The sequence below is a fragment of the Corvus brachyrhynchos genome, unplaced genomic scaffold (genome assembly GCF_000691975.1).
Source record: "Corvus brachyrhynchos isolate BGI_N302 unplaced genomic scaffold, ASM69197v1 scaffold200, whole genome shotgun sequence".
NCBI lineage: Eukaryota > Metazoa > Chordata > Aves > Passeriformes > Corvidae > Corvus > Corvus brachyrhynchos.
This window is the reverse complement of record NW_008236184.1, coordinates 7,849,566-7,863,807: the sequence shown is the minus strand read 5'-3', so window position 1 is coordinate 7,863,807 and position 14,242 is coordinate 7,849,566. Positions and strand designations below refer to the sequence as shown.

The following is a 14,242-nucleotide window of genomic DNA, read 5'->3' as shown; positions in this document are numbered from 1 at the left end:
CAGCTACATTTACCCACTTGGCAGGAGGATTTGTTGGGTAAGGCTGTAGCCACGTTCCTGAGGTGGCCCTGGGAAGCTCTCCTCCTTGCCTTGCTGCTTGGCTGGGGGGGCAGGGAGGGGAGGATGCTGTGGAAGGCTCTCCAAAAGTGCCCTGGAGGCAGAGAGATCCACCTCTGTGCAAAGCCTGCCTGTGCCAGTCCGGGCAGAGCCCTCATGACATCAGCTCCCAACCAGCTCCACAACACTGTGAGGAGACCCTGCTGTACGCCATGGAGGGAACCTGCTCTGGCTGTGGTGGATCCACACTGCAAACCAGACAGCCTGGAACCTCAGAGGGACTCTCTGCTCCGTCCCCAGAACCCCTGGGACTCTGTCTACCACCCAGATCCCTGCCAGGGCACAGGAGATGCTGCTCTGTGCATGGAGGTGATCCCCACCTCAAGCAGTACTGGCCTAACAAAGGCTAAGATCACCTCAGGACAGCATTTTTGGTAAATGGGAATTTTATACCAATTTAACTATTCTCTCACCCCCCAGTGAACCTGCCCCTTCTATGTGCACCTGATTTACACCACAGCATCCATGACCAGAACTGATCCCCACCCTGGGAACCAGTTTAGTACCATATCTGGTGTGCTGATGCTGCTCTGGGGGAGCCCCAAGGGTCTCGGGAGCCTTGCTGGGGTTCACACCTGTGATGTTCCCCAGGCTCGCTTGGGAAGCAGCAATCCCAGGAAAGCTGTTTTCCTTTCCTTGCTTCTCTAAATACTCCAAACCTTGTGTTTAAGCCTGTCATCAAGCTGACTATGAAATGGCATCGAATTAACCTGGCTGTGAGCACCTGTTTGCAAACGTGACCATGCTGACTCTGATTTGGGGTGTTCCCTAGACGCACCCGGGAGAGTTCAGACTCCCAGCCCATCACCCCAGTGTGGCAGGAGACTTTGCTGGGAACCTCCTGCCAGGGAGTAAGCCCTGCCTAGCTGTGGGCAAGGACCTACAAGCCCACAGGAGCCCAGGACAGGTGTTCCTGCTGCTCCCGCTTGTGAAGGCATTGCAAAGTGTGGGAGGGTGCCGGAGACTCTGTAATTATAGCCTGTGAATTTAAATCCCACAGTTTGCAGGAGTTCTGGGATATTTCATGCAGCGTAAGCTCAGCAATACCTTCATGATGACATGAAGACTCATAAGTTTTTGCCTTGCTGTAGCAAGGTGCGAGCGTTCATTAACCCTCGCACCACCGGTAAAGTTTTCTGTAAACGACAAGGAAAAGGACAGGGAATAAGAAAGAAAAGGTGAAGGAAAACACTCAGAGATGCCTTTAGTAGCTGCAGAGCTCGGGGGAGGGCTTTGAATCATAGAATCATGGAATTCTAGACTGGTTTGGGATGGGAGGGACCTTAAAGATCATCTCGTTCCACACCCCTGCCATGGGCAGGATCACGTTCCACTAGACCAGGGTGCCCAAAGCCCCATCCAACCTGGCCTTGGCTTGGCTATTCCTGATTCCCTGCTTGGGTTTGTTTCCGTCTCTGAGCATGAAGCAGAAAAAATAAAGGGAGAGGTTCACGTTATCACTTTGAAATGTCTTCACCCAAATTAACCCGTTGCGAATGCAGAGACACAGCTGCTGTCACTCTGCATTAAGCCCCTTGTTCTCATCTCCTGTTTTTAAAGCATTTCCTTGTGTTTAAAGGGGCTCATATTGGGCTCCCAGACTGAGGGACATCATCAGGGAATGGAATCCTTCACCCTCTGGATCTCAGTTTGCCTCCCACTGGGGAGAGCAGTGGTGCTGCACGGGTTGCTCACTAGTATGTGCAAAGCACTTGAGGAGGTTGATGATTTTCAAGCCACGAGTATTAGTTATGCACATTGTTTCAGCATTGCCTGTTATCTCAGCATACCTATATCAGTCTGCACTACTCCAGAGGCCACACTGCCCTGTTTGTCACCTGCAGCCTCAGCAGTGCTCTCCTTCCCTGTCCTGCCTGGGACACAGGCACAGCCTCACCACCTCCACCCTGGATGATGCTCATCACTGACAGTGTTCCTGAGCTCTTTGGAACATAATGGGAACCTTGCTGGAGTTAATTCCCACTGACTTGTGGCAACACTACTGAATTGTACCTTCAGCCACCTGAGGTTTCCTTGATGAACCTGAAATAGGCTGAGGCTCAGGCTGACCCAAGTTTGGAAGTCCTTCCTTCACCCTCTTATCATAACTTATAGAGCCAAAAGGCTGTTTCCTCTCAAATAATAAACATGCCTTGAAACAGAGGTTAAAATAGGGCCAGGGAGTGCTGGGAGCACTGGGGCAGGCAGTGACACGTTTGTGTTGCTCCTTCTCCTCTCTGTATCAGAGGCAGCTCTTCCCGCTCGAGTGCTGCCCCAGGCCTCGGATGGGGATGTGGGGACTGACATTTTGGCCCCTCCTCAGTGAGGGAAACATGAGGTAGGGCATGAACCATGGTGAGAAGGTCCTTCCCTACCTCCTAAAGACAAGGGATGGGCTGTAGCTCAGTAACATCATTGCACCACACTTTGTCTTAAGCATTTTGCTCTCCCTGTCCTCAGTGGATGGGAGTGACCAGCAGATGGAAAGTCTGACTGAGGAGGGACCCTTCCCCATTCCCAAAACTGCCTGTAATTTGGGTTTTTAGATTCCTAAGCTACAGTGGAAAATGTCTGTGAATAAGATACCCAAGTGACAGTGGGAATTTACATTTACCAAAGCATCAGCTTCTCACACAGCTGCAGCTTTTCTAAAAATTGGAAAAATTTAGTGTCTTCACATCTCTGCTCCTCTGTCAAAAATGACTGTGAAGTTCAAGAATGACTGTGGGGTATAGGCAGACAAACTTTCCATCCACAACCACAGAAAGAAGCAACAGCCTGTAACAGGCAGGTGATGATGCTGGGTAAGTGATGCCTTTGTGTGAGCACATCCTTCTGTGTGGCTCGTAATACACCCAGGAGATGCCACAAAAACATATTTGAGCTTGAACTGCTCCTCAGCCCAGACATGAGCACTTCAGACTGTTAGTCTTTAGAAATAGCAGGAAAGTTGGGAGACGTTGGGAGGTTTTTAGTGTAGCTTGATTGTACCTAGCACTTCAGTAAGGTCATATTATAGATAAGTAAGTATTTTTCCTCATCATGGCTGGCTTTGCCTTTCACTGCATTCATGAGAGCAGAACAGCAGGCCTGAGCCTCCTGCCTGGGTGAAACTCCATTGACACGAGTTGTGAGACTTGCACAAATGAGAGCAGAGTTCGACCTCTGGCTTTGAAGTATCCTTGTCCCAACAGATTTATCACCGGGGCCACACGAAGGCCTTGAAAGAAAGGAAGCAGTTCTGTTTCGCAGCCCTTTCTTCCCGAAAGTTTGTTTGCAGTTGTCCTTTTATTATTATCTTAGCGATTACACATGTGGGGCCCCTCATGCTTTGAGGGCTTTTTGCTTTGACAAAATCCCAGGGCTGTTAATGGAAAGATTATTTTAAAATAAAAATCACTTGTTACATGTGTTTAGCTGGTTGTGGCCCTGGTATCAGATTTTAGTTGGTAATTCATAATTAGTCACTGCAGAAGGATAGGGGAGTGGGAGGCAAAGGGTTACAAGGGAAGGCTGGAGAAAGGAAAGATACGTATCATTAAATAAAAATGTGACCACCCATGATTACAAGTGTTGTAGTCCTCCTTTTAACAAGCACACACCGTACTTTCATTAACCCGGGCCTGCCTGAATAGCAGCCTGTCTGGCCGAGTGGGCAGTGATTTTGTAAAAGCTGGCCCTAATGACAAAGACAGGCCACCTACCCTGAACTTTTCTCTATGACTTTATTCTTCAGCAGTGCTCAAGTGTAAATAAACTTGTTTACTCCCATCAGGATGGTAATGAGAATGAAGCCTTATTTGTTTCGCCACAATGACAAAGTAATTTGTGCATAGCCCAAGCGGGTAAGGGGGGGCCAGGGGGCAGTTCTGCTGTATGGTCCCTCCAGAGGCAAAGTTGCTGCAGTCAGTGTTTTCCTTTGCACTTCATTGTGTGCCACGGGTCAGCGAGGGAGAACTTCCCATCCTCAAGCTCACACGTAGAGCATGGGCTGGGGAGGGAAGAGCAAAGAAAACAGAGCAATAAGTGAAGTGAGGAGTCAGACCAGCCTATCCGGGAGGGAGAGAGTGACTAAGTGAGAGGGAAGGGGAGTTACCTGGTCAGGCTTGTGAGTCACTATAGAAAATGTACAGAGAGGCACAACCTGGTGCTTGGTTGGGTTTTTTCCATTCAGATTGATGTCTCTGAAGCGTTAATGAATCACAGCAACAGCGCAGAGAGGACGTATGGAAGGGGGAAGGGGAACTGAGGCAGGTCAGGCAGAGGGAGCAGCCAGCACCCTGAGGGCCAGGAGCTCCTGGCACCACTGAGGGCCAGGAGGAAGGGGAGAAGCCGGAAGGGGACAGGGCTTTTCCAGGGAAGATGAGAATGAAGTGAGGGTGTACTCGCGGGTGGCTCAAGCTGACTAAAGCTTGCTGCGACAGAAAGAGCCCCTTCTGGCTGCACTCACTCTGTGTGTCCCATGGCCTTTCCCTTCTAAGGGTTTGGGCAGCCTGGCAGGTGAGGACCTGACAGATGGAAATCAAACCCTTTTTTGTATGGTTTGTTTTCAGCTGATGACACTGAACTGGAGAGGGCATGTATGGAAAAAGGTTTGTTCTAAATGTTAAAACAAGCAGTTTATAACTGGATTTTTTAATGGTTGCTGGAACTAAGAGCAGAGATGGGGTAACGTGGTCCCAGCTCACTGTGCCCTTCACAAGGCAGGCAGTGCAGATTCAGCTGGTGTTTGTCAATAATGTTGTTTTTCAGGAAGTTACAAATAATAGGTTTAGAAAAATAATTTAGAAAAATGCAAACAACCACCAAGCACCCCCCCTCCCCCCCCAAAAATGACAAAACCAAACCTGAATTGAAGAAGGGGAGGAAAAAGGCAGCCCAGACAAAATACTCCTTGGCAGGATCCTCAGGAATCCTTGTCATCAGCCCCAGGCTCCTCTTCCAGAGCTGGGAGGGCCAGTGTGCCTAGAAACTGGAGAGGATTTTGCAGGGGACCCACCCTATGGGAAGCAGGTAGAGGAGTGAGGGATGGGGAAACGAGCCCAGTTAAAAGATGCAGAAGTGGCCAGAGCTGTGCAGTGATTCCCAAGTACAGAGGGGTTTAGCAGAGTTTAGATGTGTCTGGAGTGCATCAGATACTTGGAAGGTGCTGAGGTACTTGGTAGGGAATAGAAATGTAAAATCCCTTAGGCCCTAGCCTGTTACATTCCTGAGTTCCAGACAAGTATGTGGTTTTACCCCGCCACAGCATCGGGGTGCAGCCTGCTTGGAGCAGTCCCAGAGCGCTCCGCACTCACACACTCAGGAGCAGGAACTGGCCTAGCTGCAGCTGCCTGGAGTGGATAAACACCCCTGATGTGAGTATTTTAACAGCATAAATAGTGTCTCCTAATAGAGCTTTGGGGGGGCCCTCACATCCAAGGCAGCACTGGATCCCCAGTTTCCCCTGCTGTGAGCTCTCGCCTGGTCTGCGCTCCTGTTGCACCTGAAAAATGTGGAGCCATTTCTTGTGATGAATTCCCTCCATTTTGCCTGTGTAAATCAGGCCATTGAGCTTTCCAGAATGTATTCCCTGCCTGACTGCAGCTGTGGAAGTTCTGCTCAGCCTTCCACTGGTGTCGGGGTGACTCTGCAGAAGAGCTCTCCAGAAGGCCATGGGTACACGACGACCTCACTCCCTTATGCTGCTTCCACCGGGCACAGGCAACACTCACAGCTGTGACTCCAGGGCAAAACAGAAACAGTTAATCTGGATAATAACACTTCGCTCCTCTGTAGCGCCTTCTTCAAGCACCTCAAAGTGCTTTTCAAACATGAATTCGTTAAAGCTTTGCCGCCCTCCTGATGGAAATGAAAAGGAAGGCAAAACACTGCTCAGCGATGCTACACAAGCTGGAAAACTCTCCAAATTGTTTCCATGGGGACTGAAGCGCAGCCCTCTCCTCGAACAGCGGTGGGGATTAGCCCACCCCTCCGAAATGCCAAGGGAGCAGGAGCACAGCCTTGACTGCTGGGAGATGGAAACCGGGGAGAGTATGAGGAAGTCTGTCTGCGAAAAGACCTCCCTTCTAAAAACTGGATTTGTATAACTCTCGTGAAAGGTGGCTAAAAACCAAATCACTGAATCCTCCTGAGCAAGCACCTGATCTGAATCCTCTGGGAAATGAGAGTTTGCATGAAGCTTCTTAATCTGTAAGAGCCAAAAAGCCCAGGCAAGGCTGCGGAGCTGCACACCCGACTGAACTGTAAAACCTTCCTGGTGCTGCACAACATCCCCAATGACCTCGTTTTCCCAACTCACCCCAGCCAGCACAACACAACGCCCTTCCCAACACCGCCTCTGCTCTCACTCAGAAATAACAAGTGTCACCTGTGAAACCTCTGGCACCACATCACACGTTTGTCCCAGGGCTTTTACCCTACGCCTGTCTCATTTTGATGTTGTCTAGCGAGGAAAACCTGACAGAACCCCAACACAGGGAAATACAGGAACCATGTTCCCTGCACAAGCCACCTCTGCTGCATGACTAAGGATGCAGATGCCCTCAGGCTGTAGAGGAACTGCATCAGTGCCCAAAAATCACAGTATCTTGGTGCCTCTTTCCTGTCTGCTTATCCTCACACCCGCTGCACAGGGCTGAGTTTCTGAGTTTCCAGTTCTGCACCCTCCAACCACAGAGCGGAAGATTTCACTAGAGAGCTGAGGCTGTGTGCAGGGCACAGGAATGTTGAGAGCTTTGGTGTTATAAAAGATCTCAGAGCAGGAGCCAGGTGATCATTGTTTTGGTTCTGAATGCACCAAAAAAGTGCTGCTTCAGAGGTGCTAGCAAAGGTGAGGTAAGGACCAGGTGACTTTCTTCTCTGAGACTGACTTAATAAGGTAGAAAATGGGGGCAAAAATTAACATTTGGACTGGAACTCCGAACCCTGAAAAGACAAAATAACTGCATGTATTTGTTCCTCTGAATGACAAGAATTCATCATTCTGACATGGCTAAATGTTACTTCCTAATTCAGATTTGTTTCATCCACTGAATTGGAATAATTAAAATGGTAGATCCAGCCTGGCTCACAGGCTCTCCAATACCAAACCAGAGCTGAATCTGATGAGCACCAGCAGGCAAATGAAAAGGCCAGAGAGATTATTAAAAATCAGTGTAACACCATAATAAGCACTGAGATAAATGAAAATAGCGCAGTACAATTTAATGGTGGGGGTCTGTTATAAATTATTGAGTTATTTGTATTTTGGGATTGATTGCCACAATAACTGCCTTGCAGATGTTCCTGTTGTTAACCCTCAAGGCCTTGAGCAGGACAAATGGCTCAGACTATCATTTATAAAAATTACTCCTTTCAAGGCTTTTTGAGCTTGTGATTAAATATTTTCCTAAATGAGAATGGGTTAATGGTCAGTATGACTGGAATAACAAATTAAACTCATCTCCCTTAGCTGACCATCAAAATGGGCAAGGGCGTGGGAGGAGGAGCACTAAGATTTGTCCTGCCAATCCAATTGCTTGAAGTTTAGACAAGTCTGAGATAAAACTGGGATAAATTTGAGAAGTCTTGTTCTAGCACTGCTTTATAAAACACTGAAAATCACTGCACAGCTTGAGAAATGCATTTGCTTGTGCATGAAGAGCTTTAAAACATGTTTTCTATGTGGAAACAGCCAGTGTGTTCCCAACCAGAATGACACGGAGGGTGGAATGGCGTGTGGAAAATTTGGGGAAGATGTTGTATCAACATATGGGCTGGAAACTTCCATTTTGAAGGTTTAACTCAAGCTGCCAAGGCTAAGAGGAGATGAGAGACCACCCTGACCTCTGTGAGATGCCCTTACCAGGCTCTCCTGTCCCTGTGCCACCGCTCCAGCTGAGGCAGGACCACCACCTCAGAGCTACCACCCTCTCCCAGGAGTACATGGGCTTTCAACCTTAAACAAGAATTATAGCTGATGGTTACACACAGCCAGAAGATCATGGGGACACAGGAAAAACAGGATGATACAGCTGAAGTCAGAGGTGGTGCATCTGTGTGAGCAGATCTACCACTTCTCCCTGCACAGACGCCTGGCTGACAGACAGCAGAAGAGCAGCGCTGTTGCTGAGGCTCCTCTGAATATTTTGGGACTGATTAAATTCCAAGTGCAAATGCTCTCAGCAGTTTCCTTGCAAACAACCTGCTGTTAAAAAATGTGATCAACAGCCTCTCAGGTGTGTTTTCCAGAATCTAAAATAGCCCAGATGCAGTGCTGCCCTTCACCAACCCCCAAACTGGGGCAGCCAAAACATAGGTGGGAGGACAGGAGGAGGAGGCTGGAGGCCAAAACAGTGTAGAAGGCTAAAAAGGGGTGAGAGGATGAAAAACAGCTGAAATAGGGTGCCAGGCTAAAAACAGGGCTGCAGGCAGAAAAAGACAGCAAAAGGAAAACAGGACTGCAGTCCCAGAAGGGGAGGGAGGTTAAAAAATGATGGGAGGTTCAAAAAGGGATGTAAGAGGAGTGTCCAGCTGTAAAAGGGGGTGTCAGACCAAAAATGAGAGTGTCAGGCCAAAAAGAGAAGTGGGAGTTTAGGAAGGGTTGTGATGCAGAAAAGGGGTTGGAAGCTGGTGGTGGGTGGGAGGCTGAATAGTGGGGTGGGAGGCCAGAATGGGAGGGTGGGACACCAGGGGACCAAAGATGGGTGGGAGGCCAAAAAATAGTGGGAGGCCTGGAGGCAGTGGGAGTTTGCAAAACAATTGGAGACCAGGAGGGGTTGGGGTTCCAAGGAGAGTGAATGGGAGACCCAAAAGTAGTGGGAGGTCGGGAAGAGTGAGACGCTGGCAGAGGGTGGGAGGTTGAAGAAGACCAGGAAACCAAAAAGAAGCGGGAGGGGGACAGAGGTGTCCTCCAAGAAGGCTGCAAGTGCCATATTTTCCCAATGGCTCCTGTGTTACAGCAAGGAGTATCCGTCATCCACACTAAAACTGGGGGATATAAATCGGAAAAAAAAAAAAAAAGAAAAAACTCAAACGATGTAAGAATGAATCTCAACTCCCACCTCCAGCATCGAAAACCAGTGAAGGAGAGCATCACATTAGATCAGGACCCAGCAACAGCCACGATGCTGCTCAGTCCCAGTGACATCAAACAAAACTGGAGAGGGGCTGGCGAGAGAGGTGCTTCTGATGGCATTTATGGGCCTCTCGGCTATCAGGAGGAGCAATCTCCTCGTAAAAGCCCAGTGAAACCCTGTAGCAACACCCTGCGATAACCACATGAAAGCCCGGGTCCTGCCCGGTGGCCTTTTGTCGGGGAGCTGCCGGGGCAGCGTGGAATGTCGCACGCAGCAGCCAAGCAGCCCAGGTTGCGTCCTCGCTCCTCCCCGGGCTGCTCCTGGGGAAAACAGGGTATTTAAGCAGGCGGAACAAAGCTATTTATATCCTAAAGTGTTCTTTTACGCTTGGGAGCTGAGACTGTAGCCTCGGCATCAAAGATAATTTCATAATAGCCTTTTAGTGGAAATAACCCTTATTTACAAGAAAGTTCTGTCGCTAGGCTGAGATGTAAAAACAGGAGCAGTAGATATTACTCATAATGCACTGGAAGAGTTTATTCCATACATGGCCTTTTCATAAGCTTCTAAAGCAGCAATTTCAGGTTAGAAATCATGGAGAAAACCTGGGACCCATTGAATTTGGCACAACCAATTTCCTTACCTGTGTTATGAAGAACATCTTAGCTTATGAAAGCCCAGCAGATTTTTTGATCTAATTTGTTTTTTATCATTTATTCCATTTTGCTTACTTTCTGTAGAGTTGGACAGTGCAAGCAGGTTGGTGTCTTTTCTGCTCCTGGACAATTTAACTGTACCATTCCTATGCCTAAGAACACTGAAGACAACTACATGCTCTTTCAATTTCTTAAAAGTAAAAGGAAATAAATTAAATAAAAATAAAATAAAGTAAAATAAAATAAAATACCCACAACAAAAAGCAGCAAAACCAAATGGCCTTTATCCTCAGCCCCAAACTAGTTACATTAATTCTCTATGTCTTCCTCATGACTTTTCTAAAGTGGCCAAAACTGGGGCAGTTAAATTATCTTGTGTTGTTCCTTCAAGCAGGGAAATGCTGTCCAGAGAAAAGAAGCATAAATACCATAGATGGAGTAAGTTATTGCAACCTCACCATCATTTTATCTCTGTGGTATTTACCCATCTTTGTTCCTTCCCTCTTTCTTTGCATTCAAGTACAAGAGCAGAGTTTTGTATTAAAAAAAAAAAAATTAGATTCTGTTTTAATTTAATTAGCACAGGAATGAACCCAGAAGACAGGGAATGCCAACAGTTAAGTAGCAGATATGCCACATAGTAGATACCTCACATGTCCAACCAAATGTGCCACATAATACACCTTTTTTTAAGTAGCTAAGGCATATGTTTTTATTATTTTTGCACTACTGCAGCCAGGTTCTCAAGTTAAGAAAACAAGGAAATACTAAAATCTGTGTGGTTTGGTCGGAGAGTGTCTGCAACCCCAGACAAGGAGCAAAAGTTATGTAAAGGGCCGGGCACAAAGTTCTCCTGAGTAAAATGCACCATCTAGAGGTGGCCACCGCTTCTGCAAGTGCTCCTCAATAAAATGCAGGCAGAAGTGACTAAACCGCTCACCGAGAAGGAAAATCACCTTGACAGAACGAACAAAGTGCCTTAATCAGAATCTCTGCACTCTTTGAAATGAATATTTCCGATGGAATTTCTAAAAAAAGGCCCTTCTGCACCAAGTCAAATAAGGTTCCTATTTTCAAAGGCCTTTCAGAAAGAAAACCAGGTCACTGCTCGTGCCTCGAATATCTGAAGGTCACAGGAGGACGCGCTTTGCTCTGGGGGCTGTGGCAGGTAGGGATGCACAGATGCCTCTGGCGACACGCTCTTTCTTTCAGGTTATAGCTCTACAAAGATTTATCCAAAGGGATGCAAATATGATAGGATGGTGTATAGGGAACTGATCTTCCTAAAAGAATAAATCCATAAACTGCAAAACTCCCAATGAAGTCAGAAAGGATCGTGTAGGTGCTGCAGGGATTGTGGGAGTGGCAAGGCATTCCCCTGGTCTGGAAGCAGATAGGAGCCTCAGTTCCAGCCCATGGAGAATCATTCCCTGCCCTGGTGACATTTCAGCCAGTTTTTGAGAGTCTCCAGGCTTTGCAGAGCCCCAGAAAGAGGATGCAGAGACCTGAAGTCAAGCTTTTCCTGGTATTGGGGATGTAGCTGGTATTCACTAAATAAGGAATTGCTGGTGTTTGCTTTATTTTCTCTGTTATAAAGCAGGGTGGCCATGAAAGCCAGAAGGTGAGGATGGGAAATACTGCGCTTCACACTCCCTCCCACCCACCACAGCGGAATATTCCTCCACTGATCTAATTGCAGGAACTATCTGTAAACAAAAACCTGTTTTGAAACTCCCATATAAATAGCAATCACAACATCTTGCACCATTTTAATGAACCCTGTTTTCTTCGCGTCAATCCATCTCAGGAATGTCGGAATCAGAACATTTCCCCAGTGACAGCTTCATCCTTTAAACTCTACAGATGAGAGAGCACGCGGAACAAGCTGTGCTGAGGCAGGATTAAGAGTTACCGGGGTGACACTTTGTAGTTTGGAGGATGCTGACAAGGAGACTCACAAAGGCACAAGACCTTCACCGGAGCTGAAGCGACACAGAGACCCAATTTGCCTCAGTTGTCACTGAAGTGGCAAAGAAGATTGTAAATTCCTGCTCCCCAGGTCTTTGATAATATTACCTGTGCATTACAGGTTAATTCCTAGGGGCAGGATGTGGCCCCTTGCACTAGGGACTTACCTTGAGAAGAGGGATGCTCCACGCCTCCACCTTGGAAGTGCTGAAGGTCTTCACTTTCCCTTCTATCAAGGTCTCCAACATGTTTCTTCCCACAGAGAAGGAGAAATAACTGGGGAAGAAAAAGCCTTTAGCAATTTTTAATTTGCCCACCATTGGTTGATTAGGTCAAGTTTCTTTCCCTTTTGCTGCAGGTGCAAATGAATTCATTAAAATTTTCAGGAAGAAGGACTGCAGTGATTCATTGGGCATTTCAGGTGTTCACATATTTGCACCAATCAGGTGATTCTCGATGGTCCACTGAATGCTAGAACCCAGTAACAAAACTTCAAGATCTGTCTCAGAAACTACTTGCCTAAACTTTGCCCCTTTACACATTCCCTGCCCTAGTCCACAAATTCCTTGCTCAATTGCAGATCCAGGCCCAGGATTACCAGACACCATACACAGTCGATGGACAAGTAGATCCCCCAGCCTGGAAAGCTGTCCCACATCTAGAGAGATTTATTTATGGTGTTTTTTCAAGAAAGTTAAAAGCAGAGATTCAGCATCTACTGTTCTCAATGATGAAATAATAAAAATTTATGAATGCAGTTGCAGCAAGAAAGCAGTCAAATTGTCAGTAAGAGATGACAAGGCACTGAGAGCTGGACATTTGGCTGGACACCAGCAGTGGACCCCTGGGAGTTTGTTTAGTCCGGCCGCCTGGCTCCAGCCAGTGCAGCAGTGCTGCTCTGTGTGGACATCAGTGTCGCTCAGGGTTTTTAGGACAACAGTGACATCAGAAGGAAAAAAAAGCCTCGTAAACCACAGGAAGGTACCTCTTCCCAGAAGCATAGTGGTTTCCCTCATAAAAGAACAGCAGGTGTTAGAGTGTCACCAAGGGACTTGACTTTGACCACAAAGCCAAGAAAACGTTAAGTGCCTTTAGTAAATCTCAGCTTCTCAGTGACCTCTGACAAAGCAAATCTGCCAAGGCTAAACTGGCTGACTTTTAGGCCAAAGCCAATGATTTATCTGTGTTGGTTAGGCTCAAGTCCTGGAGGCTTTATTGAGATTAGAAGAAAACTTACTCAGCAGAGAGCAAAGTAGCAGCCAAAATTTGGCCTTTCTGAGGGCAGGGAGGTGTGGCGCTGTGGGAAGGCTTTGGGAAGGGTGAGACAGAGCAGCGAAGGGATTGCAGTGCCCAGAGCAGGTCAGTGTAGTGCATCTGTGCCCTGATCCCAGCTTTGTGGGGCTTGTGCCAAATTCCAGTCCTTCCCATGCAAGAGCTTTGGCTGGGAGTAGTCCTGAGGGGCAAACACAGAGGTGGGAGCTGTGCTGCCTTATGTGAAGCAGCAAATCTCTGCAAAACTCCCAGTGCTGCAGCACTGGGTGAAATATAAATGTGCGTGTCAGGGAGGGAGAGGGAGAGAAGAATGCCTGGGGAGATGAGAAAGGCTGAAATGAGTCACTCCTCGTCTTTTTTGTCTAATTTGGTAGATAATACAGGGTGTGATGCTTCACTGCCTCCTCGCTGAGTTCCAGGCAGTCAATGAAAGGATCCAGCTGGATCCAGCCCTTATATGGTGCAAAATGAGGCCGGGAGAAGCGGGCACAGGGACACGCAGGCTGTGGGCGCCTCAGCCCTGAGGTGAGATGTTCTTCTGCTGGGCAAAGGTTTAAGAGTTGTGACACGAGGTCAAAATTGGAGGTGTTCCACTCAAAAATAGTGTTATGAAGTGGCATTCGACACTTTCTATAAACACAAGGCCAGCCATGGTGCGGTAACAGCAGCAGGTGATGGCAGACACGGTAAATCCAGAAATGCCTTGTGGGGAGCAAAGTGCCCGGGGCTGTGCTGGGAGTGCGGGATGAGCCCCAGCATCGCGGTCCCAGCCGGGAGTAGGACGAGGATGCCAAAGGAAGGGGGATCAGGAGAGTAATGCTGGGAGCTCCCTAAGCGGGGCTTGGCTCCCCACTAAACGGAGCTTTGTTCTCCGAGCAGGATTTGGCTCCCTGAGCTTGACTTTACTTCCCAAGCCTGGCTTTGCTCCCTGAGCGAGACTCAGCTCCCTGAGCTTGACTTTACTTCCCAAGCCTGGCTTTGCTCCCTGAGCGAGACTCAGCTCCCTGAGCTTGGCTTCGTTCCCTGAGCCCGGCTTTGCTTCCCGAGCGCGGCTTTGTTCCCTGAGTAGGGCTTCGCTCTCTGAACGAGGCTTTGCTCCCCGAGCCCGGCTTTGCTCCCCGGGCGGGACTTGGCTCCTTAAGGCGGGCTTTGCTCCCTGAGGCGGGCTCC

At 48.1% G+C, this 14,242-nt stretch overlaps 1 protein-coding gene across 1 annotated transcript in view; it reads left to right on the top strand.

Annotated features, from left to right (window-relative positions):
- Positions 1-14,242, top strand: part of SYNM (synemin) — a 37,488-nt gene that overhangs the window by 2,145 nt on the left and 21,101 nt on the right. The window contains exon 2 of the mRNA XM_008638682.2: positions 890-968. Within this exon, the coding sequence (XP_008636904.1) occupies positions 890-968 (79 nt within the window). The remainder of the gene's footprint in view (positions 1-889; positions 969-14,242) is intronic.